This window comes from Sceloporus occidentalis, unplaced genomic scaffold, assembly GCF_023333645.1.
Source record: "Sceloporus occidentalis isolate IW3139 unplaced genomic scaffold, rSceOcc1.0.p SCAF_114, whole genome shotgun sequence".
Taxonomy (NCBI): domain Eukaryota; kingdom Metazoa; phylum Chordata; class Lepidosauria; order Squamata; family Phrynosomatidae; genus Sceloporus; species Sceloporus occidentalis.
The window spans coordinates 805,520-828,988 of record NW_028317094.1 but is presented as its reverse complement, the minus strand read 5'-3'; the positions used below and the strand labels follow the sequence as shown (position 1 = coordinate 828,988).

The window sequence follows — 23,469 nt, the reverse complement described above, 5'->3', positions numbered from 1 at the left end:
ATCATAAATTTATCTATTTCATTGTTATCCATCATTAACCCAGGAGCTTTATTGTCTGCCTTAAAACGATTGTTTAATTGGTTGTATAAAAACCAATCCTTCATGTTTCCTCTTTCATTAAGTTCTTCCATAGATTTCATATTGTATTTTCCTTCTGGTGTTTGGTTTATTAAATCTCCGTATCTTAGCCATGGAGTATCTTTGTCCTTTGTTCTATTGAAATAGGCTTCTTGCAATGACCCCCAAAATTGATGTCTCATTTTATACCATGCTTTAAGCAATGATCTTCTTATAACATGATGGTTAAAAGTATTGTTATCTTTTGGTTTTGTATACCACATATATGCATGTATACCAAGATCCAGGTTAGCTTTTTCTATATTCAAAAATTCTTATTTTCTAATTTGAACCATTCTTCTAACCATTTGAGACAAGCTGCATAATAATAATACAGCTTGAAGTTTGGTAAGTTACATTCCCCCTTGAAGCAAAGATCATTTACTAAGGGAACCATAACAGTTTCGACTCCGTATCCCATCTTGAAGCCAGTTTGAAATAGGTCCAGATAATCTGTTTCATCCAAGACCGCTTGGAGATGAAGAGCAACTGCCCTCAAAATTATGTTGCTTAGAAATTGAAGACAGGAGACCGGTCTGTAATTGTTCATGTCCAAGGGATCTAGGGAGGGCTTTTCCATAAACGGCCGTAACACTGCTTCTTTTAAGCATGATGGAAAATAGCCCTAACTAAGACATGTATCTATGATATATCTCAGGTGATATAAAAAGGGCAAGGGTCGGGAGGGCAAGTTCTCCTATTCACACTTACAAGGAGCTTGTCCACACCCTCAGTACTCAGATTCAAATTGATCCAGTATGATCTTACTCATGGACACCTCACTTATAGCCTCCACAATAATGCTGATATCCAATTTGGCTCTCATCTCAGAGATATTATCTGTGAAATAGTCATTTAATGCATCATAGTTAGCTGTGGAAGGCTCTAATAATGGGTTCCAGGAAGAAGGTGCCTGAAATAGGTCCCAAATCCCCCCCCCCCCAACTTCAGCAGTCCCTTTATGCTTCTCTTCCCTTGGCACTTTCATTCCTTTCAGATGCCCCAAAGACCCCTTCTCACCATGCACAGGGATCGTAAGGCCTTTGCTGCTGCTGCTGTTTATTCCATTGTCGGCCTTTGGAAGAAGGGAAGGACTACAGCCTTTTTTCCTTCCTTCCGGAATGGAGCCCAAGCTGCGGAGCTGGACTCAGGAGGGAAAGGCTGGGAAGGCTCTGCTTTGTACATATAGCTCTGTCTCTCTGAGTATATATGTGTGTTTGCCTCTGTTTTTATGGCTGGGAATGGAGCTGAGGGCTGAGGAGAGAAGGAAGGGTACATTTTGTGCAAATGCAGAATTTCTGTACCCCAATGAGTCCAGTGTGTTGAAACAACAAAAACTTTATTTCAAACACATAATCAGAAATTCAGTGTTTAAGTCAGAGCTGCCCTCCCCAAAGCAAACATAAAACCCCAAAACCTAAAACATCACACTCGTCCAAACCTGGCCCCCACCTCCAATTCCCATAGTCTATGTCCCACAGATAACAAAGCCCCCTTTGCCATTCCCACAAACTAGCCCTTTCTGTTAATACCTGTCCCCAACTTTCTTCAGCCAACATCGAACAAATTCCAAATGCTATCATTCCCATATCATTCTAACCAGCTATAGCCAATCCCACCCCTCTGTTTAACTAACATATTCCACCACCATGATCCCCACTCAAATTTATAAACGAAAGCAATAATCTATAATAAAGGCAATTAAAACCTCAAAATAACAAAATATAATTGAAAAACATAAACAGGCATATAGACACACAAACCTAACACACGGAATCACAAGGGCCTTTTCTAATCACCACAAGATTTAAAATATACGCTTTGTTTTGCTTCTTGATCAATATAATGTTAGTTCATTTCTGGAATTTGTGTGGCTTCTCTCCTGTGTGGACTCTCTGATGTCTTTCTAGGTTTGACTTCAAAGAAAAACATTTCCCACAATGCTGGCATTTGTGTGGCTTCTCTCCTGTGTGGACTCTCTGATGTTTCACTAGGTTTGACTTCCAAGAAAAACATTTCCCACAATGCTGGCATTTGTTTGGGTTCTCTCCTGTGTGGACTCGCTGATGTGCCAATAGGTATGACTTGGAAGAAAAACATTTCCCACAATGCTGGCATTTGTATGGCTTCTCTCCTGTGTGGACTCTCTGATGTTCCAATAGATATGACTTGGAAAAAAAACATTTCCCACAATACTGGCATTTGTTTGGGTTCTCTCCTGTGTGGACTCTCTGATGCGCCAATAGGTATGACTTTGAAGAAAAACCTTTCCCACAACGCTGGCATTTGTATGGCTTCTCTCCTGTGTGGACTCTCTGATGTGCCAATAGGTATGACTTGGAAGAAAAACATTTCCCACAATACTGGCATTTGTTTGGGTTCTCTCCTGTGTGGACTCTCTGATGTCTCACTAGGTCTGACTTCAAAGAAAAACATTTCCCACAATGCTGGCATTTGTAAGGCTTCTCTCCTGTGTGGACTCTCTGATGTGCCAATAGATATGACTTGGAAGAAAAACATTTCCCACAATCCTGGCATTTGTTTGGGTTCTCTCCTGTGTGGACTCTCTGATGCACCAATAGGTATGACTTTGAAGAAAAACATTTCCCACAATGCTGGCATTTGTAAGGCTTCTCTCCTGTGTGGACTCTCTGATGCACCAATAGGTGTGACTTCCGAGAAAAACATTTCCCACAATCCTGGCATTTATGTGGCTTCTTTCTTGTGTGGACTCTCTCGTGACTGACAAATTCTTCTGTAAAGGAGGACAATGACAGACAAGACTGAATCTCAGTGTTAAGAGAGGAAAGTGTTGCCCCAAGATTTAGCCCCACATTCATCCCTCCCTATTTGAGATTAAATTAATAATGTTGGTGTGAGTGACCTGAGCATGACCCTGTTCTGGATGCCCCAAATCCATATAATGACTGTATCCTTACTCAGAGCTACCAAAGAAGAAATTGAAGGGGAACTGTCATGAGGAAATCAGTAGAAGCAGATAGTCAGGCATTTGAAAAATATTCCAATATATATATATGTAAAAATACTTTGATTGAAAAGTGGCATCATTTCCTGTGAGACTGCCATAGAGTCTTGAGTCAGAGCACATGGCATGATGCAAGCTAACTGCAGAGGAAGCTTCATGCTGTGTGGCACCAGGAGATGACTCACAACCAATACAGTATACAGCTCACATGTGGATTGATGTGGGTTGGAGTTGTGTGTACAAGAGATTGTGAAGTTAATGAAAGTCAGAGAGGAGAGCTGGTACATATTTGTTTTCTATTGCAACTCAAGCTAAAGAACCTCCAAGGACTTGGAGGAAATCAACTGTGTCTGTGAGTTATTTTTAAGTGTGGAAAGTGGTTAATGCATTGCCAATGCCTATATCTGGAGATTTGCTACTGTACTCTGCTATGTTATTATTGAACTCTGGGAGTGTCGCCTTCAGACTGTGCTATTCATTGGCTTTGATTGGAACCAGAATTCAGAGCCAAGAAAGACCTGAGAGCCGGTGTGATAATCCTTTTTGGCTGAAGTATTTCCGCCAAGCACCCATTTAATTTAATTCAGTTTCAGACAATTCTATCCCTACCCAGGAAACATCATAAAGCAATTTAAACCTTTTCGAATGGTCGGTTTCTGCCCCCAAGCAACAATTTCAGTATAAATATCAGCCCCAACTGGCTGTTCTTCAGCATCAGTCCAGTTGCAGACTTACACTCCGTTGGTTTACATTGCTAAACACCTCACTACACTCACCAGCCCCATTGCTATAGCAGTTATTGACTTCTCTTCCCTTTCTGAACCCTGAGCAATTGGAATCAAGATCCATCTAGGTAATGTATTACCATCAGCAAAGCCTTACACCATTCACCACTCCCACCTTTGTTACCTAGTTCTCGCATGTGGTGTGTGAACACTTATATGTGTGTGTGTGTGTGTGTGTGTGTGTGTGTGTGTGCATGTATTTTGCTTTTCCCCTAAATAAAACACAAAAACCTATTTGAAACGCCTCTGGAGTTCTGTGTGCTTCTGGGCCTGGTATAGTTGGGATGAATCCCGAGGTCACTGTTGCCTCAATCTCCCCTTTGAGCTAAGTATGAAATTCCCCTAAAAGCATAGCACTTGTGGGTCTTCTCCCCAGACTCCAGCATTTCGAGTGACAAAGGGCCTCTGGAATCAACCACGGAGCTAAGCAAGCTCAGGTTGGAAAAGAAGCATTAGAGAAAAAGGAGTTTTTTTTGTCACCCTTTCCACTCTTCATAGACATTGCTCATAATTGCTAAATGGAACCCTTAATATGTATGAAAACAAGGGCCTGATTTCAAGTTCATTTCCTAAATTCAGTGTTCTACATGGGGCTACCTTTGTACCAAGTTTGGAAGCTTCAGTGAGTTGAAAACGTGGCAGCCAGATTGGTCACCTGAACATCTAGGTCAGACCATATAACACCAGTATCCCTACATTGGCTGCCAATTAGCTTCCGGGCGCAATACCAAGCGTTGCTTATTACCTTTAAAGCCCTACATGGCTTGGGCCTGAGCTACTTGAGGGAACGCCTCTCCCTACACCATCCGCCCCTCACTCTCAGAACATCTGGGAAGAATCTATTAGATTACCCAAAGGTCAGGCTAAGAACAACTTCTCACAGAGCATACGCAGCCATGGCCTCCAAGTTATGGAGCAACCTGCCGGAGGAGATCCGTCTTAACACCACCTTGGATGCTTTCAAGAAAGCACTTAAGATGAATCCCATCTGGCAGGCTTACCCAGCTGACCTCTTGTAAAGAACTTAAGGAAAAATCCCACTTCTGATAACAACTGTGCATTTTAAATGATGTTTTTATTTGTTCCAAATTGAGTTTTAAGCATTTTGTTGTTTTACTGTGTGTAAATTGAATGCTATTGTTGTTTTGTGGCTATTTTACAGTTGTAATACCGCCTCGCTCCATTGAGAGAGGCGGGTAAATACAAATAAAACTTATTATTATTATCAGTATAATCTGTGAGGTTGGTGGCTGCCTCCCAATCCCCAAGGCCCCTCTCCTGGCCCTTCCCAGAGGTCCCTTTCTCTCCGCACAGAGCTAGGCGATCCTGGCTTTGCTCCTGCCTCCCCCTCCTGGCTCCCAGAGGCCTAGAATCATAGAGATGGAAGAGACTACGAGGGCTATCCAGTCCAACCACATTCTGCCATGTAGGAATCAAAGCATCCCTGACAGATGGCCATCCAGCCTCTGTTTGAAGATCTCTAAGAAAGGAGACTCCACCAAAATCTCAGAGGGAGTTTGATCCATTGTCGAACAGACCTTACTGTCATGAAGTTCCTTCTAATGTTGAAGTGGAATCTCTTTTATTGCAGTTTGCATCCATTGTTCCGTGTTTTAGTCTTTGGAGCAGCAGAAAACAAGCTTGACATTCCTTCAAATATTTAAACAGGGCTATCATATCACCCCTTAACCTTCTCTTCTCCAGGCTAAACATCCCTAGTTACCCAAGTCGTTCCTCATAGTTTCCAAATCCTGCACCATTTTAGTCGCCCTCCTTTGGACATGCTCCAGGTTCTCCACATCCTTTTTGAATTGTGGTGCCCAGAACTGAACACAATATTCCAGGTGAGGCCTGACCAAAGCAGAATACCATGGCACTATAACTTCCCTTGATCCTGACACTATACTTCTATTGATGCAACCTAAAATCGCATTGGCCTTGTTAGCTGCCGCATCACACTGTTGACTCATGTTCAACTTGTGGTTTACTTGGACTACTAGATCCCTTTCACACGTAGTTTCATTCAGCCAGGTGTCCCCCATCCTATATCTGTTATTTCATCTCCCTCTTAAGCCTGATCCCCTTCCCTTTCTCCCTCCACTCTCCAACCTTCCTTCTTGCCCATCTGCACTGCTTCAGTATTTCACCTTCACCATCTCTTTCCTGCCTTTCTGTTTTTCACATTCGCTCTTTCTTTCTATCACAGACACACACCCATTTATGTGATGCATAAAAGGGACACTTTGAGGCTCATTTGTTGAGAAAGGCAGGATAATCCATATACAAATTACTCATTGGGAAAGGCAAAGCAAGAGGGCTGGGACCTGGACTTCTGTTTTGGTGAGGATCAAGCACCAGGGAGCAGTATTAAGACATCTCTAAGACAGGGATGGGCTACTGTTGGGGATTGGGGATGTCACATTGGCCCCCTGGGGATCTCAGGGGCAACCACACATTGTATTGCCTTAAAATAGGAATAAAGTTTTGTGCCTCAGTATCTCATTGCATCCCTTTGGGGAAGTGAAGCAGAACCTCAAAAGGCTGGAAGAGGGCCAAAAAAGGAAAAATACTCAGAGATGTGCTACCATTTCAATGAGAAATGCATTACTAGTAATCTCCATGCTGTCTTCCTACAAAATCCTAGCTTTGGTGAGATATCTGGGGCCAGAACTTAGCTTCAGAATTAAAAAGTCCTTTGCTTCCACCAAAAGGTTTATTGAGAAACTCAGGCAAAAGGATCCATTAATAAGTCTAAGCTGTCTCTGAAGTGTCTAAACCTTTTCCCTCCGTCATTAACTACCTTCACACTCCTCCCTTTTCCTCCCCTTCAGCCCCTAACCAGCCCGGCTGCCAAGGTACCTCTTGCCTTCTTCTTCCACCGTTCACATGCGCCTCTCCCCCCGGGGGCATGTCTGCCACCCAGAGTTCACAGACCAGGCAGTTAACAGCCTCCACAACTGCTTCCCTTCCCCGAAGCCATTCTAGGCCCCAATATCCTTAGTAACTACTTAAAACTACTAGCATTTAAACTACTAACAATCCCCCCTAAACCCTAATACCATTCTGGATGAACCACAGAACCTGCTTCTGACAATTGGCACTTTACAATGCAGTATTTAGAATCCTTATAAAGTGGAAACCAATAGTGCCTCACTAAACTACAAATTCAAATATTCTACAGGATTTTGCTATCACAATTAAACTATGCTTCAAAGGGATCTAGGACTCCTAGTAGACCAGAAGTTGAACTTGGACCAACAGTGTGATGCGGCAGCTAAAAAGGCCAATGTGATTCTAGGCTGCATCAATACGAGTATAGTTTCTAGATCAAGGGAAGTAATAGTGCCGCTCTATTCAGCTTTGGTCCGGCCTTACTTGGAATAATCCTGTGTCCAGTTCTGGCCTCCGAAATTCAAAAAGGATGTTGACAGGTTGGAACATGCCCAGAGGAGGGCAACCAAAATGGTGAAGGATCTGAAAACCATCAAGCCCTATGAGGAGCGGCTTAGAGAGCTGGGTATGTTTACTCTGGAGAAAAGAAAATTAACAGCGGATATGATATCCAGGTTTAAATATTGGAAAGGGTCGTATTGAAAAGGGAGCAATCTTGCTTTCTGCTGCTACAGAGAAAAAGAGACACCACAATGGATGCAAACGACAGAGAAAGAGGTTTCACCTAAACATTAGGAGGAACTTTGGGACAGTAAGAGCTCTTCGACAGTGGAATATACTTCCTTAGAGTTTGGTGGCGTTCTCTTCTTTGGAGGCCTTTAAACAGAGGCTGGATGGTGCTTGGAATGTGTATTCCTGCATGGCAGAAGTGGGTTGAACTGGATGGCCCTTGTGGTCTATTCCAACTCTATGATTTTATAATGCTAGTGGATTCCGGTTCCTTACCCACAGAGGCCACATTCTTATAATTCTCTATCATGACATAACTGTACATCAGTCTCTGCTTCTTCGTCAACAGTTTCCATTCGTCCTCTGTGAAATATATCGCCACATCAGCAAAGGTCACCTGCAACAGAAAATAGCCCGCATCCACAGAGTGATTAAGCAAAAGGGGAGGAAAGCACATGGTGCATCCAAATATTATTTGATCACTTTAGAATTCAGTCCAGGAAATAAACTTTAAATGCTGTCAGCAAGAAAAAAGCTACTGCCTTTGCGATCCAGTTTGTCTCGAATCTTTTCAATATAATATGCAGTATAATCAACAATATAATTTAGGCCATGGCTGGGATATTGATGCTGAATTAGGATACTGACTATCCCAACACATACAGTACATTTAGCCACCAAAGAATTATGGTGCGTTTAGACATTTCTTGCCACATTTTGGAGGCAAATGTCATTTTTATAAAGCAGTTCTGGGGAGCACTCTGGGCTTAAGGGTCACTGGCCCACCACCAATTTATATCCAGAGACATTCTCCCATGGTCCCCAACATTTCATTGATGGGAAAAACAAGACACATATGGACAAGCAACCCAGAAGGCAGTGAAGATGGCCAAAGTTGTTTATTAGGAAAGGCACAGCAGTTTGCTTTTGCTTCAACCTCCTGGGAAGGGCCATATCCAGTCTCCCTCTTTCCTCTCCTCTCCCCACTTTTGAGTTGATAGGCTGTAAACTCAGTTGCACTCAGGAACTGAAGTGAGCTGAGAAGGGGGAAAGTGGGAGGAGGATAGACCAACTGGGACATGTTTAAAAGCCCCTGAATAAGTGGGGTGACAGAGGATTAACCAGGACTGTCTCTGCCAAACTCGGACAGTATATTAATTGCTTCCTTTCATAAATTGGCCCAGAAGTGACACAGATGAAGCTAATAGGATAGTGACTCACCAAAGAGCTGTTGTACTTCGGCAGCCTCTTTCTGTTGGAGCCCAACTCCCTCCGCTTGGCCTCTGTGTTGGCCATCAGGTGGTCAAGGGGTCCTGGTGGCCCTGCACTTGGTCACTTCCAGCAAGAGAGGCCCAAAGCCGTGTCCAAAGAGGCCGAGATGGAGTTCCTGAGAAAAAGGACAAGGGTTAGGATTGGCTTGGCAAGAAACCCTGCAGCACTCAAAGACGCAGAGAACAGCATCCTGCTGGTGACACACGCAGATGACATATGCCTCATTTGGGCCGATGCAGAGGTAGGCATCCCCTTCCTCCCTCTGCTTCAAACAAAGCTTCCCAGACCTAGGATAGATTCACTGCAGCTCCCCTACACAACAGATACTCCATGCCTTATTAGAGTGGAGAGGGATTAGGGGATGGGGAATTTGAGAGGGCCCTGGTTATGTCCCCGTAGATAGATGTGAAATGAGTGCATCATAAATAAATAAATCATCTGCTGAAAGCCCCAGAGGTCCCCAGTGCTTTTCCCCATCATCAGCCCTTTTCCCAAGAAGGCTGCATCCGCACTATAGAAATAAGGCACTTTGACACCGGTTTAACCACTCAGTGCTATGGAATCCTGGGATTTTACATTCTCTGCCAAGTGGAGCAGGAGAGTTAAAGTGGTTTCAAACTGGATTATTTCTTCAGTACAGAAACAGCCTGAGTCGGTTGTAAAAGGGTAGAAGCGCCCATGTCTTGTTTCATTCTTGGTAATATGAGTTATTCTGGTCTGTCTCCTTCCTTCTTCCCTGAAAATCTCTCAATAAGGAAACTGGGGAGACTTTTAAAGCCTCCCAAATGAGCCACTTTTGGCCTCTTTTGGGGGACTAGCCTCCTCTTAGGAGCCAAAGCCCAATGTTTGTGAAGAATCAGACTTGTATTAAAAGTATCCTCCCCATTTCTGATCCCTCTTAAAACCCTTGTTCCCCAGAAGGAGCAGAGCTGTGTAAGAAAACCCTCTCAGAAAAGAGACACAAAAGACCCACAAAGAGACACACTTCCTTCCTTTTGGCCCAAGGAGCCTGGCCTCCTTCTGACTCTGGAGCCTCAGGAGAGAAAGAGAGGCCTCAGAGAAGGTTCCGGAACATTATTCCCAACAGTCACAAGCAGCACAAAATGGCCACCTTCACCTTAGCGCTTGGCAGTTGGAGGCCTCAGCACAGCAGTGAAGCCTACCTCTTCCAGGCCTTGTCCTTCCCCTCTCCTTTCCACTCCCCTCCTTCCTTCCCTCCTTGTCTCTATCTCTCTGTCCCTTTCTCACTCTCTGCTCCTCGCTCACTCTTCCGGGCGCAGAGCTAAATAGAGAGGCAGAAGCTCCTCCCCTTCTTCATTCTGGCCAATGGGGGCAGAGGAGCTGGAAGGCCCCGCCCCCTGCCCCACCCTCACAGGCTCCTCCTGCAGTTAATATGGAAGAAGGCAGGAGGGACCCTGGAGCCCCAGCCACACAGACACTGGCCAAAGGCACATGTTCCCAGAGCCTAAGACCCATGAAATGGCAGCCCTATGCAGGGCAGGACCCTCCTCTCTCTGGCCCTGTGGATGCTGGGAGATCCAGTCCAGGGAATGCACTGTAAACCCCATTAGAAAGAGAAAAGGCTACTACTACTCTCTGATGTCTCACTAGGTGTCAGAACCTGTTATTAAGATCAGTAATAAGGTTATATCTTTTCAGTTCATGTCCATTCACTTGATTTTAAAACCTCCCAAAGGAGCTACTTTTGGCGTAGTTTGGGGACAATCGTCGTCTCAGTGGCCCTCCTATTAGAGACCCCTCCTCTTTTGACCCAAATCCTTTATGAGGCCAAAAACCCCTTTGTTACGAAGCGAACACCGAATATCTCAGGAAGGCTCTATATCTGTGAGGGTTGGAATCCTCTGATCAATGGTCCACAACCAAACGTATACCAAAAGTAGGAAGTCTATTGTAAGAGCATTGCAGTAGTGATCTGTAACCCTTTTTTGCAGAGTCTGAGGCTTCAGGGAAAAATGTAGACTTTTAAAATTATTATTATTATTAACCTTTATTTATAAGGCGCTGTAAATTTACACAGCGTTGTACATACAAAAGTTCCCCACCCCACACACACTTAGCCAGGTCCCCATCACAACCCAGCCTCACTCAAGACATTTGCAACATTGCCAGCTAGTTGTCTAAAACAACACTCCAAAGCAGTTAACAGGGCCCCACTTAGAAACTAACACCAACTTTAATATTCTCCCCATATACTCTCCCCACCCCCCCAACATCTTAGCTAACAGAACAATATAGATCAGATATCTCAAGACATACATGAAGTGATTATATATGAACTGAATATATAGAGCATTATAACTGATCTCAATAACAGGTTCTGACAATATCTCCCAAGGCCCCCTCCCTCCAGGACCCCCTTCCACTCTTCCCCTCAGTCTCTCTCTCTCCTCTGAAGGCCTCCAACTGCCAACTGCCAAGCGCTCAGACAGAGGCAGCCATTTTTTGTTCTGGGGGCCATTTTGTGCTGTTTGTGACTATGGAGAATGTTCCAGAACCTTCTCCGAGGCCCCAGTTGAACAGAAGCATCTCTTTCTCTCCTGAGGCTCCAGAAAGAGAAGGAGGCCTGGCTCCTTGGGCCAAAAGGAAGGAAGTGTGTCTCTTTGTGTGTCTAGTCCTCTGCTCTCTTGGGAGTCTCTGTGGGGCCATGAGATTTTTTTTGGGGGGGGGGGTAATCCCAGAGAAACCATGGAACCTCAGAATATGATCAAGATTACAAGGTTCTTTCTGAGGAAGGAGAGGCAAACTAGGAGAGGCTGCAGCTGTTTGCTTTTGCCTGAGCCTCTGGGAAGTCCCCTCTTCTCCTTTCTCCTTGGCTGTCTTCATGGAGGGCAGACTCCTTTTGCCCTTTGGACTCAGTTTGCAGCAATGGCAGTGAGCTGAAGAGAAGGGGAGAAATGGCAGCAGGAGGAGGAAACTGTGGCCTTTGAAGAGCAGCTGAAAAGGTGGGAGGGTAGAGGATGAACCAGGGGAGGATCCCTGCCTAACTGGAAGAGTTGGAGGGTATGCAGAAGGAGCTGGGCCTAGAAATGGAGGAGGAGAAGGGGGCTTATAAAATGGCCTCCATGAATGAAGAAGCTGGGCCAAGTCCATGACATACAATGGCCCAGTGAAACCATGCCCATGTTGTAGGAGCCAGTGTGGCCTAGTGGTTTGAGCATAGTGGAACTACAACTCTGGAGTTCAGAAGCCCATTGGGGGACTTTGGGCAAGTCACACTCTCTCAGCCTCAGGGAAAGGCAATGGGAAAACTATTCTGGAGACATTTGCCAAGGAAACCCTGTGATAGGTCTGCCTTAGGGTCACCATAAATTCAAAACAACTTGGAGACACACAATAACAGCAACAAAAGCAACGTCTATTATATAAAATGGCAAAAATAAGAGTTGCTCTTGGAATTTACATTGTGTTTCTATGTTTTCAAGCTTTGGATGGTTCAATCCATGGGTAAAGAAATCTGTAGATAGAAAGGTCCATCATCGTCATCATCATCATCATCATCATGAAAAAATAGAGGGTCTTCTTTATCAGATTTTTATCAGGAGGGCGACTAAAATGGTCAAGGGTCTGGAAACCATGAAACCCTATGAGGAATGCCTTAGGGAGCTGGGGATGTTTAGCCTGGGGAAGAGAAAGTTAAGAGGTGATATGACAGCCCTGTTTAAATACTTGAAGGGATGTCATATTGAGGAGAGAGCAAGCTTGTTTTCTGCTGCTCCAGAGACTAGGACCCTGAGCAATGGATGAATGCAAAGGAAAAGAGATTCCAGTTCAACATTAGGAGGGACTTCCTGACAGTCAGGGCTGTTCGACAGTGGAACATATCCCCTCAGAGATTTTGGTGGAGTCTTCCTCCTTGGAAGTCTTTAAACAGAGGTTGGATGGCCATCTGTCAGGGATGTTTTGATTGAAAGTTCCTGCATGGCAGAATGGGGTTGGACTGGATGACCCCTGCGGTCTCTTCCAACTCTACAATTCTATGATCAAAAGTGTTAAAAATCAAACAGGAGAAAGGCACCACTGTTTTGTGCATTTTGGATGTTATTGTTTACAGTGTGGCCAAAACACCTTCTCCTGGATATGCTTTCTAGATTCCAGGATACTACATTTTTTTTAAACTTTGGTGCTAAAAGGAAAAAAACCATATAGGACCAACAACAATAACACAGATACAATTAAGAGACCTGACAAAATACAAATATTCACAAGCAACAAAATTTGTGAAACATACTAAGGCAGGGTACAGGCCGCCAGAAAGAGGTGCGTCCCTGGCCCTACTCTTTTCTCCGCAGAAGCGCCGCAACAAACAAATTGAGCAGTGCTGTTGCGGAGCAAAAAAGGAGCACGTGGAAGTGGCTCCTTTTTGCGCTGCACTTCTGCCGCCCCGAAGCGCCAGCGATGGCGAGGGTACATTGCAGTTGCGCCTCCCTGTTTGGAGGTGGCACATCTGCAATGTCACCATTATGCGCCGCGTATGGTGGGTGTGCTGCAGCTGCGGCGCCCTCTTCATTTGCGAGGGTTGCCAGCTGTGTGGGCACTCCGCCTACCAGGCAACCCTCACCCGTGACGAGGGTGCCTCAAAGGCTTCTAAAGGCTTCTAAAAACAGATCAAAGCGACTAAGAGTAAAAGCATTGGTAAAACACAATAACAACTTGTCATTGTTGTGTCCCAAACCCTCCCACTTCCTCCCATCCACAATAAAATACAATTAAATTCTTAAACAATTATTAAAACAATTATTAAAAATTAAGCAGAAGCAGTTAGAGCAGTTGCTGAACAATTCAATTAATAAGAGATTGCTGGAATGCTAATCTGGAAAGAGATATGTCTTGATGAGCTTTTTAAAGCCTTAAAGACTGGTGATATATCGGATCTCTTCTGGAGGCTGTTCCATAACTTGGGAGAAGGTCCTTTGTGTAACTGCAGAGAGCCTTGTTATTGCTGGCTGCAGTAAGTTTTTACTAGAGGACCTCAAAGTGTGGGGCAGATTGTATGGGAGAAGGTGATCCCGTAAGTAAGATGGACCCAAGGCATGGAGGGCTTTAAAGGTTATAACCAAGACCTTGTACTGTCCCAGGAAATTAATGAGCAGCCATTATAGGTGTGATATGGACACCTCTAGATCTTCCAGTGGCCACTCTGGCTGCCATATTTTGGATTAGTTGAAGTTTCCGGACTAAGTGCAAGGATAGCCCTATGTAGATCTCATTGCGGAAGTCAAGGCATGAGGTTATCAGCGCATGCATCATAGTTTTCATGTCCTCAGGTTCCAGGAAGAGGCGCAGTTGGCGTATCAACCAAAGCTGATAACAGTCACTCCTTGCTGTCGTACTTAGCTGACATCTGGAGTGACAGATTCAGGAACACCCCAAATTGCAAACATAGTCCTTTAGGGGAAATGCAACTGCTTCCAGGACCAGTTGGCAAACCTCCATACCTGGATTAGGACCTCCAACAATCAGCACCTCCGTTTTACCTGGATTCAGTTTCAGTCTGTTTTTCCTCATCCAGCCCATTACTGCCCCAAGACATTCATTCAGAGGGGAGATGCCAAAAGCCTAGGCGACTCCTGCAGCAGCTCAGAGGCCAGTTGTGTCAGCTTGGCTAGGGAGTCTGTTAAGGAACGGGGAGGACAGGAAACCAACAGAATCCCCAGACTTTCTCTAGTCTTTAAGCTGAGGTAAATACATTCAATGTGGTCCATCATACGGATAGGTATCCTGCTCAAGGCAAGATTGTCTTTATGGACGAAAGGCACTCCCCTTACCTGCTCACTGACAGAGAATCCGGATGGTAAGGCCCGAACCCAGGTGGCTATCTTCACCCAGCCAGGTCTCTGTGAAACAAGCCAGGTCAGCCTCTTGGTCCAGTAGGAGATCATGGACTATGTGCGTTTTATTTTTGACTGACCTGGCATTACACAAGAACAGGGAAAGGTTGTGTGGTTGGTTTGGTATGCTCTCCAGCCCTTTTGGGATAGAAGGGTGAATGGAAGGGGAGAGAGATATCTGTCAGGGTCCTAATTGCAGCCCGTCTTGCAACACAAAAGGCAGTACTTTGAAAAAGGAACAGCTTTTATTGAAGAAGAAGATACATGTAATAGAAGTGACATTTTTGTCAGGAATGAAAGAAAGTATAAACATATCCCTTTTATAACCATATGAATCCACCCCACTCCATTTACCAATGAAGCTAATTAATTGGATAGCCCTTTCCCGCACAGCGTTCTCCCGCCCTTTTCTGCGCAGTGTCCTCCCATCTGGGATTCTGGCAGCTTTTCTAAAAGCAATTAAGCTCTCATGTGCCTTTTCTCAACCACTGCACCTGTGGCCTTGGACCACAGAACTCAGACACACAACAGTTTAATTAACATTATGGCTTAACAATATATATAGTTATCTATAATATAAAACCCTATCAATCTCCACATAATATGAGACCGTATGAAAATATAATAAGCATAAACCCATAGCAACATAATGCAATATAAAAATATCCCTGGTGGCGCAGTGGTTAAATGCCTGTACTGCAGCCATTCACTCAAAACCACAAGGTTGTGAGTTCAAGACCAGCAAAAGGGCCCAAGCTCAACTCAGGCTTGCATCCTTCCAAGGTCGCTAAAATGAGTACCCAGACTGTTGGGGGCTAGTTAGCTTACTTGCAAATTAGCTTACTTGCTGTTCACCACTATGATCTCTGGAATAGCGGTATATAAATAAAATAAATTATTATTATTATTATTATTATTATTATTATTATTATATAAAAATACCAATAACTCTCTAGGTTCCCCCTCCTTTTCCAGAGACCAGCCTTTTAAACTCAAGCCTCTGTTAGAAAGGTGATTCCCACACATTCCAATCCTAGCAAAGAAGCACATTCTTTTTTTTATTAATGTTTTCAAAGTTTTTGACAGACATGAGATAACAAAAACATAGAACCAAATACATTATACAATAATAACACATAAAATATACATTTACCTAGACAATATATACCCCACTCAACCTCATCATTAAACATTTAACACTAATAAAAAAACACTTAACATATACTGTACCTTCCAGCTGTCTGAATCCCTATACAGTCTATCAATTTTACATTGTCTTTATCTTACATGTTATTCAGATGTTTCCTTCACAAAGTGCACAATTAGTTCAATCCCATTTCAACAATGAATTTCTTATTGTATTGTTTTTGAACAGTCTTTTACCCTGTAATTTACCTTAAGTGAGTAAATCTATATCAACATATTACTAGTAAATGTGAACAGCATACACTCAATTTAATACTCAATTGTTTTCTTCACAGAGTACACAAATTGTTTGATCAATTTTTTCGGAGTGGATTTTCTATAATTTTAGCCTGTTTTTTTTTTCCCTTGGGTTTTTTCCTTCCTCCTCCTCTCTCCCTCCTCCTTTTACCCTATAAAATTACTTCATATAAGGAGAATTGTGTAGGTGAACTTCAACTTAGTTATAAAGAGCATACCCTCAATTTCATTGCTCTGTATTCATTTATAAATTGGAAACCTAAATTCACATTGAAATCTGATTTCTGAAACTATCAAATTACTATTTCTCACTGCTTACTGAATGTCATATTACGTAATTATCTCAAAACCACAATATTTTCCCATTTTCTTTCTATAAATTTGTAAAAAGGTTCCCATTCTTTTTTGATAGATTCTTCATTTTTTCCCCTCATCCAACAGGTCATCTTATCCATTTCTGCCATTTCGAATACTTTCATTAACCACTTTTCCATGGATGGGGTCTGGTCAGATTTCCAAAATGTAGCATATGAAATTCTGGCACATGTAAGAAGATAGAAGATTAATTTACCATGTTGTTTCTGCAATTCTGAACCAACCATACCTAGCAAGTATGTTTCAGGAAGAAAAGAGATTTGAACATTTAGTTCTCTAGTTATAACATTATGCACCTTTAGCCAATATTGTTTTGCCGCAGTGCATGTCCACCACACATGGTAGTAAGACCCTATTACTTCCAGACACTTCCAACACTCTGGTTTGCTGCCTGCCTTTAAACATCAAGGAGATTCTTTGTGGAGAGACATGCCATCTATATGTCATTTTATATATGTTCTCCTTTAAATTCTGATTACTGGTATACTTAAGATCTTTGGTCCAAATGTTCTCCCCTTTTTATATGCTAATTTGTGACCCACATTCTGTGCCCATAGGATCATGCTACGTCTGATTACCTCTTCCTCCGTATCCCAGCTCAAAATCATTTTATCATTCTTCTTTCCTTTCCCCATTATCTCTTCCCATTCAGTTCTCTTGTTACATATGCCTGGCTGTAACTGATCAATTTTCCATCTTTCTTTAAATTGCATGTACAAATACCAATGACATGCAATGCCCAAACTTTGTAACTCTTCCACTGTTTTGAATTCTGTCAGATTCTGTGTTACATTAATTAAATCTGCGTATCTTAGCCATTTTTTCCTTTGGTATACCTTCCCTCCCAAAAAAGGCTTCGTGTGGAGAACAACTGTGAATAATTTGATTACACAGTCTCGGTTTTAATTTATCCCACACCTTCAGCATTGATCCAATTATAATATGATTTTTACATTCTCTGTGGATTTTATCTTTATTATAAAACAGATAGCCGTGAAGCCCAAATCTTAGTCCGTCTCCTTCTAAATTCAGTATATACTCATTTTCTAACAGAATCCAATCTATTAACCACAATAATGTAGATGCAAAATAACAGATTTTCAAATTTGGGCGTCCCAGGCTCCCTCTACCTTTCTCATCACACATTATTTTCTTTCCAATTCTGGCCTTCTTTTTGTTCCAGACAAATTTCATTATATCATTTTGCCACATATCCAAAGGTTTAAAGGAATGCAAAATCAGAATAGTCTGAAACATAAACAAAATTTTAGGAAGCACATTCATCTGAATGACTGCTATCTTCCCCAAAAGAGATAGCTGAATATTCCCCCATTTAACAAGGTCTTGTTTAATGTTCCTCCACGTTTCCTCATAGTTGTTATGGAATAAGTCTGTGTTCCTGTTAGTTATAGTTATTCCCAGATATTTCACTTTTTTTCCTATTCTGAATCCCGAAAGTTCTTCCAAATTCTTAATAGCCGCATCGTCCATATTTTTCGTCAGCATATTGGTTTTGTCCTTGTTCACCTTAAGCCCAGAAGCTTTTTCAAATTCTTGTACTAGGTTGATTAAAGCTTGAATACTGTTACAGGGGTTTTCCAGGATATAAACCACATCGTCGGCGAATAACCTCATTTTAAATTCAGTTTTCTTAATTTTTAAGCCTTGAATTTGTTCTTCCAACCTAACTCTATTGTTTAACATTTCTAATACAAAGATGAATAACAATGGGGATAGGGGACAACCTTGTCTCATTCCCCGTTTTATTTCAAATTCTTCAGATTTACTGTTATTTATTATTAAATTCACCTTTTGTTTCTTATATATTTCCTGGATCCATTTCTGGAATTGTGCCCCAACCTCCAGTTTTTCCAACATTGTAAATAGCGTTGTCCAGCTAATGTTAACATTCTTTAGCATGATCTCTCTACCTCTTTCTAGTATCTTCTATTAAAGCACATATTAAAACATATTATTTTAACCCAGAATAAATCCAATCTATCTTAATTCTACTCTAAACCTAAACCAATAACCTTTATGGCTTGAATCCCTAAATGAATAAATGCATGAATAAAGGGATTCATGACATATTGTCACTTTAGGCTGGTGCTCCTTGCCTGCCGCAATGAGATGGGACCATTGTGAATTTAGGCTAATGCTGCTTGCCTGAAGGTTTGAGATGTGACCATTGGAACCTGAGGCTGATGCTGCTTGCCTGAAACACTGAGACTGGCCCATTGTGATCTCAGCCTCAAGTTCTTTGCCTAAAGAATTGAGACGGTCCTATTGTGACTTCAAGGTGGTGCTCTTTACCTACAGGATTAAGACTGGCCCATTACAACTTCAGGCTGATGTTAGTTACCTGAAGGATTGAGATGGGAGAATTGTCACTTCAGACTGGTGCTCCATGCCTGAAGGATTGAGAAAGGTCCATTGCGTGTCAGAACTAGTGTATAAGGGTTCTGTCATAAAGGGTAAACATATTAGGGTTTGGTTATTAAAGTAGGAGTTATAGTTGTAATTCATAGTAGGCAGTGTGGAGTGATGGGTTATAGAAAGTACGTAATGGAAAATGATAGAAGGACAGATGGAGTGGCTTTTAGATGAAGGAGGGCGTTTGGAGAAGGGGATGGGATTGCAGCTGTAGACTGGTTATCAAGGAGGAGTGAAGCAGGTTTGGGAACACCGCTCTTCAAGGTGAGGCTGTCTGGGAGAAGGGAAGGGAAGTATACACAACCTTGGTATCTATGCACCCTCTGCTTGTGTTGCTTTAGCTTGGGAATGGGGGGCTGGCTTAGGGAGGGGTTGAGCTAGTTCCTTTGGACTTCAGACTTTGCAAAAAGGTGTTAATGGATGTTTCTGCCTGGATTTATCAATAAAGCTTCTTTTGTTTCAAATGGGTTTTATTTTTTGAGCATAGGACTAACTCCAGATCTCACCATTAGCAACGTCTCACACTTTTAACTCCAATGGAGACCCAGGAACAAGAAGAGTTCTTGGGGAACCCGGTGGTTCTGGAGATCCCGGTGGTGGAGGAGCAGGTGGCTTTTTCAGAGGAACTAGGGCCAAGCCCAAGACTGGGAAACCTCCTGAAGCTCACACCATCCAGGCCACCACTGGAGGATTTGGGTTTCTAGCCCCAGAGTGGGGAAAGGAAGGCCGTCGGGGGGCAGAGAGACAGCCTGGGACCTGGCAGTGGGGGAGTCCCTTCATAGCTGCCCCAGCACAGAAGAACCCCAGGAAGACGTTTATCGAATGGAAGAAGACATAAAGGAATTAAAGGACCTTATGCAGTGGATGGTGCCCAAGTTAAAGATGCGGAGGAGGAAGATGTCAGAGGTGAACCAAGGGCAGCTGATGCTCCTTGCCTGAAGCAATGAGACTGTCCCATTGTGATATTTGGTTTCCAAACTCTTCACCATTTTAGTTGCCCTCCTTTGGACATGCTCCAGTTTCTCAATGTTCTTTTTGAATTGTGGTGCCCATAATATTCCCGGTGACCAAAGCAGAATAGAGTGGCACTATTACTTCCCTTGATCTAGACACTATACTTCTATTGATGCAGCCTAAAATCGCATTGGCCTTGTTAGCTGCCACAGCGCACTCTTAACACATGTTCAACTTGTGGTCTACCTTGGACTCCCAGATCACTTTCACACGTACTTTCATTCATCCAGGTGTCCACATCCTATATCTCTGCCTTTCATTTTTCTGCCCTTAATGCAGTACCTTACATATCTCCATAAGGAATTTCATTTTGTTCGCTATGGCCCAGCTTTCTAGTCTATTCAGGTCATATTGAATTTTGATCCTGTTCTCTAGCGTATTAGCTACTCCTCCTAATTTAGTGTCATCTGCAAATTTAATAAGTATGTCCCAAATTCTGTCAACCAAATCATTGATAAAGATGGTGAATAGCGCTCGGCCCAGGACAGAACCCCACTGGACACCCCACTGGTCACTTCTCTCCAGGATGAAAAGGAGTCATTGTTGAGCACCCTTGAGGTTTGGCCAGTCAACCAATTGCAAATCCATGTAATGTAACAGAAATTTCAGGAAACTTAAATTTCTAGGATTGGCATAGCAATAGAATGGCAAGAGGACCTAGTAATTGAAAATCCATAAGTTTATTTCCAATTGTCGACAAAGGAAAACAATGAACTCAGTGGAATTCAAGTTCCAAAAGCTGAGACCCCGAACAAGACAAAATGGCTCTTTTTATATTATTCAAGACAAAGGAGCTTCTTCAATACACCTGATTGGCTAATTACAATTTAAACATACAGAATTCTTACAATCAGAACAGAAATACATGCATACATTAAAACTGCATCATCACTCCTTACCCCTCCTGTAGGAATTCAGTGGCCTTCCTTCCTAACCTTGCTTCTGAATGTCAACTATGTGTCCTTATCTCAGTAGTTTATGTTATGTCTTTTTACTGGTGCCAGCTTCCATCCAGGTCAAGATGCACTCCTTATTCCTTTGCTCTAGTTTTCTAAACTGCAAGCCTTTATTTCAAAAACCATCTCTCTGGCTGACAAAGGTGACTCCATCTTTCTATAGTTTTTTATTTCAACAAGGAATATTTCCACCACATTCCCCCCTTTTGATGTTTCATCAATATTCATATTGCATGATACTATCAACTATGACACTCTAAACTCAGAACAAAACAAACCTGTCTAGCAGTTACCAAAATATTAATATTCTTACCATCACCAGGCAATAACATCTTCCAGTCGGTCCAATTTCAGAAAGACAGTGTATAGCATTAGTTAAACACACATATTCTCATTGCTTTTAACCCTTTGACACTTTTGTTGGATCTGATTCTCTGGAGTTTACTCTTGACACCAAGCTAATCTTCTAATAGTGATGTATTGTGTATTTGTTTCATGATTCAATAGGAAAACTCCACTATAAAGAATATTGTATCTGCTGTCAGAATCACCTCTCATTGAGAAACTATAATTTTTAGCCTGGTTACAGACTCTTGCCAAGCAACTGTTACCATGCTTCTCTGGACTACTCTCATAACAGAACAGGAATGCCCAGGGTGCCGCATGTTTCAGATGTTCCTCCACTCCAGGGGCATCTTCCATCTCACGTTTCCTCAGGGAGATCACTATGGAATAACTCTTGTTGTGTAATGCCATTTAATCAGAATAGATCTGGCCTTTACACTTTAAGACTATCTCCAGATGTATAAAGGTCTCCCTCCTTTCAAAGAGCGTCCTGAGAAAAAACTTACTATGCTTGACTTGAATTTTATGCCAATTCCACAGTTAACAATAGGAATCCTGACGACAAACACAATTATGTCTTTGATCATGGAGCTTGATGAGCTTATTTCTTCTTTTCAATAGGGTTGCTTTATTAACTTTAGTGTGAAAATCATATGTTATTGCTTATGTCAGGAACATATGTGCATGTATATGTAGGCTTATGTTTTGGGATGTGATTTGATTTGAGAATATGTATGATTGAACTTTATCACTTTTAGCATTAATCACTTATAAAAACCTCAGACAACAAACAGAAACATGAATAGAGAACACAAACAAGGAATATGGACAAGAAAAAGAGGCAATGTCTCTGAAAAAAAATAATATTATGATGGAGCTTCAGCTCAAACTTGATTGAAGTCCAAGGTGGTGCCCATTTCAGCTTCCGGGGTGTGAAAATGGGACATGCACCTGTATGTGTATTCTTTTTATTATTTTTGTGCATCACTTATAACAAACATATAGGAAATCATAAAAGAGAAAAGGGGTGATAGAGAGCATTTGAAATCTTTCTTTCAGAGGAGCTGGCGTAGAGTACCTGAAGTCCTGGAAAGGTGCAGCCTAGCTTTTCTTGATTGATGGCGAAGTAGAGCCCACTCAGCTTCCGGTTGTAAGTGGGGCTTAAACTTCGTTCCTCTTGTCTGTGCCCCCCCTTTTCCCAGGCAAAGGAAAAGCAAAAACTGAAAAATACTAATTGACAGGTTATTAGAATGTTATGAATACATTAAAGGTATACTTTAGCCACATTTCATTAACTCCCCTCTTATAGGCCTTGCTAAGATATTTCTCTTCTAGAATTTATGTCTCACTGCTAACTTCAACTAACAACAATCTCCAGAACCTCGAGGTCAGAGCCTTGGGTCACTCTGAGCTCTTATGTCTTAAATCTTACTCTTTTGCCTGCATTCCTGGGCCTCTCAAATTCATTCCAATGCATGTACCTTTATTTCTACAAACTACATTTATATGCATACTAAATATGAAACTTTAAAAATCTTCTATCTCATTTGAATCCACAACAGTTTGACAACAGAACAGGGAACAGGAAAAAACAAAACTATGATAGAGTGACTTCTTTGCTTTTTACTCAAGACTCAAAAAATCAGTTCATGCTCTTTTTTTTTTTAGTCACTCCTCTCAGGCCAAAATGATATATTCTAGCTTGGAATTAGGATACAATTTCACACATGCTGGCTTGAGTTTAACTTGATTAATTTTGATTACGTCTGGCAGTGGAAACCAGAATTTGAATTTGTAAAATGTTTCCAAATTTTCTCTTGCTACAATATAGTAGAATACCAATCTCTTTAATACTTTCATATCGTTCCTTATTCCATTCCAGAACCACATAATAATTCAACATAGGATCAACTGGCTCGCCATGTTATTTTTTCAAAATAACAAAAATTATAAATTTCAATGAGTGTGAATCAAATTGACAATCACTAATTAACCAGAATATAACAATTATATTCTGGATCTCTGGGTTCCAAAATCACAAAAAGAAACTTCGGGTGCTTTCAAAAATACATTTAGATATTATAAAAATAAAAATAAAAATTCAAGCTAAAACAATATGCAAAAACCTCTTGGATGGGCCATTCTCAAAACTTAAAAATATAAAAATAGTTCTCAGCGTCTGTTATAACAAAAAATCATTTCAAAAACTTTAGGCCAGAAATTTAAAACAAAAAATAAAAACAATACCAATTACTGCAGTCAATAATCAGGAA

General features: G+C 42.0%; 2 protein-coding genes across 2 annotated transcripts in view; both read right to left on the bottom strand.

The window, feature by feature from the left end:
* Positions 1 to 23,469, bottom strand: part of LOC149282441 (uncharacterized) — a 59,286-nt gene that overhangs the window by 14,321 nt on the left and 21,496 nt on the right. The gene's annotated exons all lie outside the window — the stretch shown is intronic.
* LOC149282444 (uncharacterized) lies at positions 1,880 to 7,966 on the bottom strand. The gene is made up of 2 exons (XM_089498144.1): positions 7,786 to 7,966; positions 1,880 to 2,872 (listed from the first exon to the last, which is right to left on the bottom strand). The coding sequence occupies exons 1-2, from the start codon at positions 7,964 to 7,966 to the stop codon at positions 1,971 to 1,973; spliced, it is 1,083 nt and encodes a 360-aa protein (XP_089354270.1). The 3' UTR covers positions 1,880 to 1,970.

Coding starts and splice junctions, on each gene's coding strand:
- LOC149282444 (XM_089498144.1), bottom strand. CDS start 7,966: ATGTGCTTTCCTCCCCTTTTGCTTAATCACTCTGTGGATGCGGGCTAT. Junction 2,873..7,785: donor TAAGAATGTGGCCTCTGTGG/GTAAGGAACCGG, acceptor CCTCCTTTACAG/AAGAATTTGTCAGTCACGAG.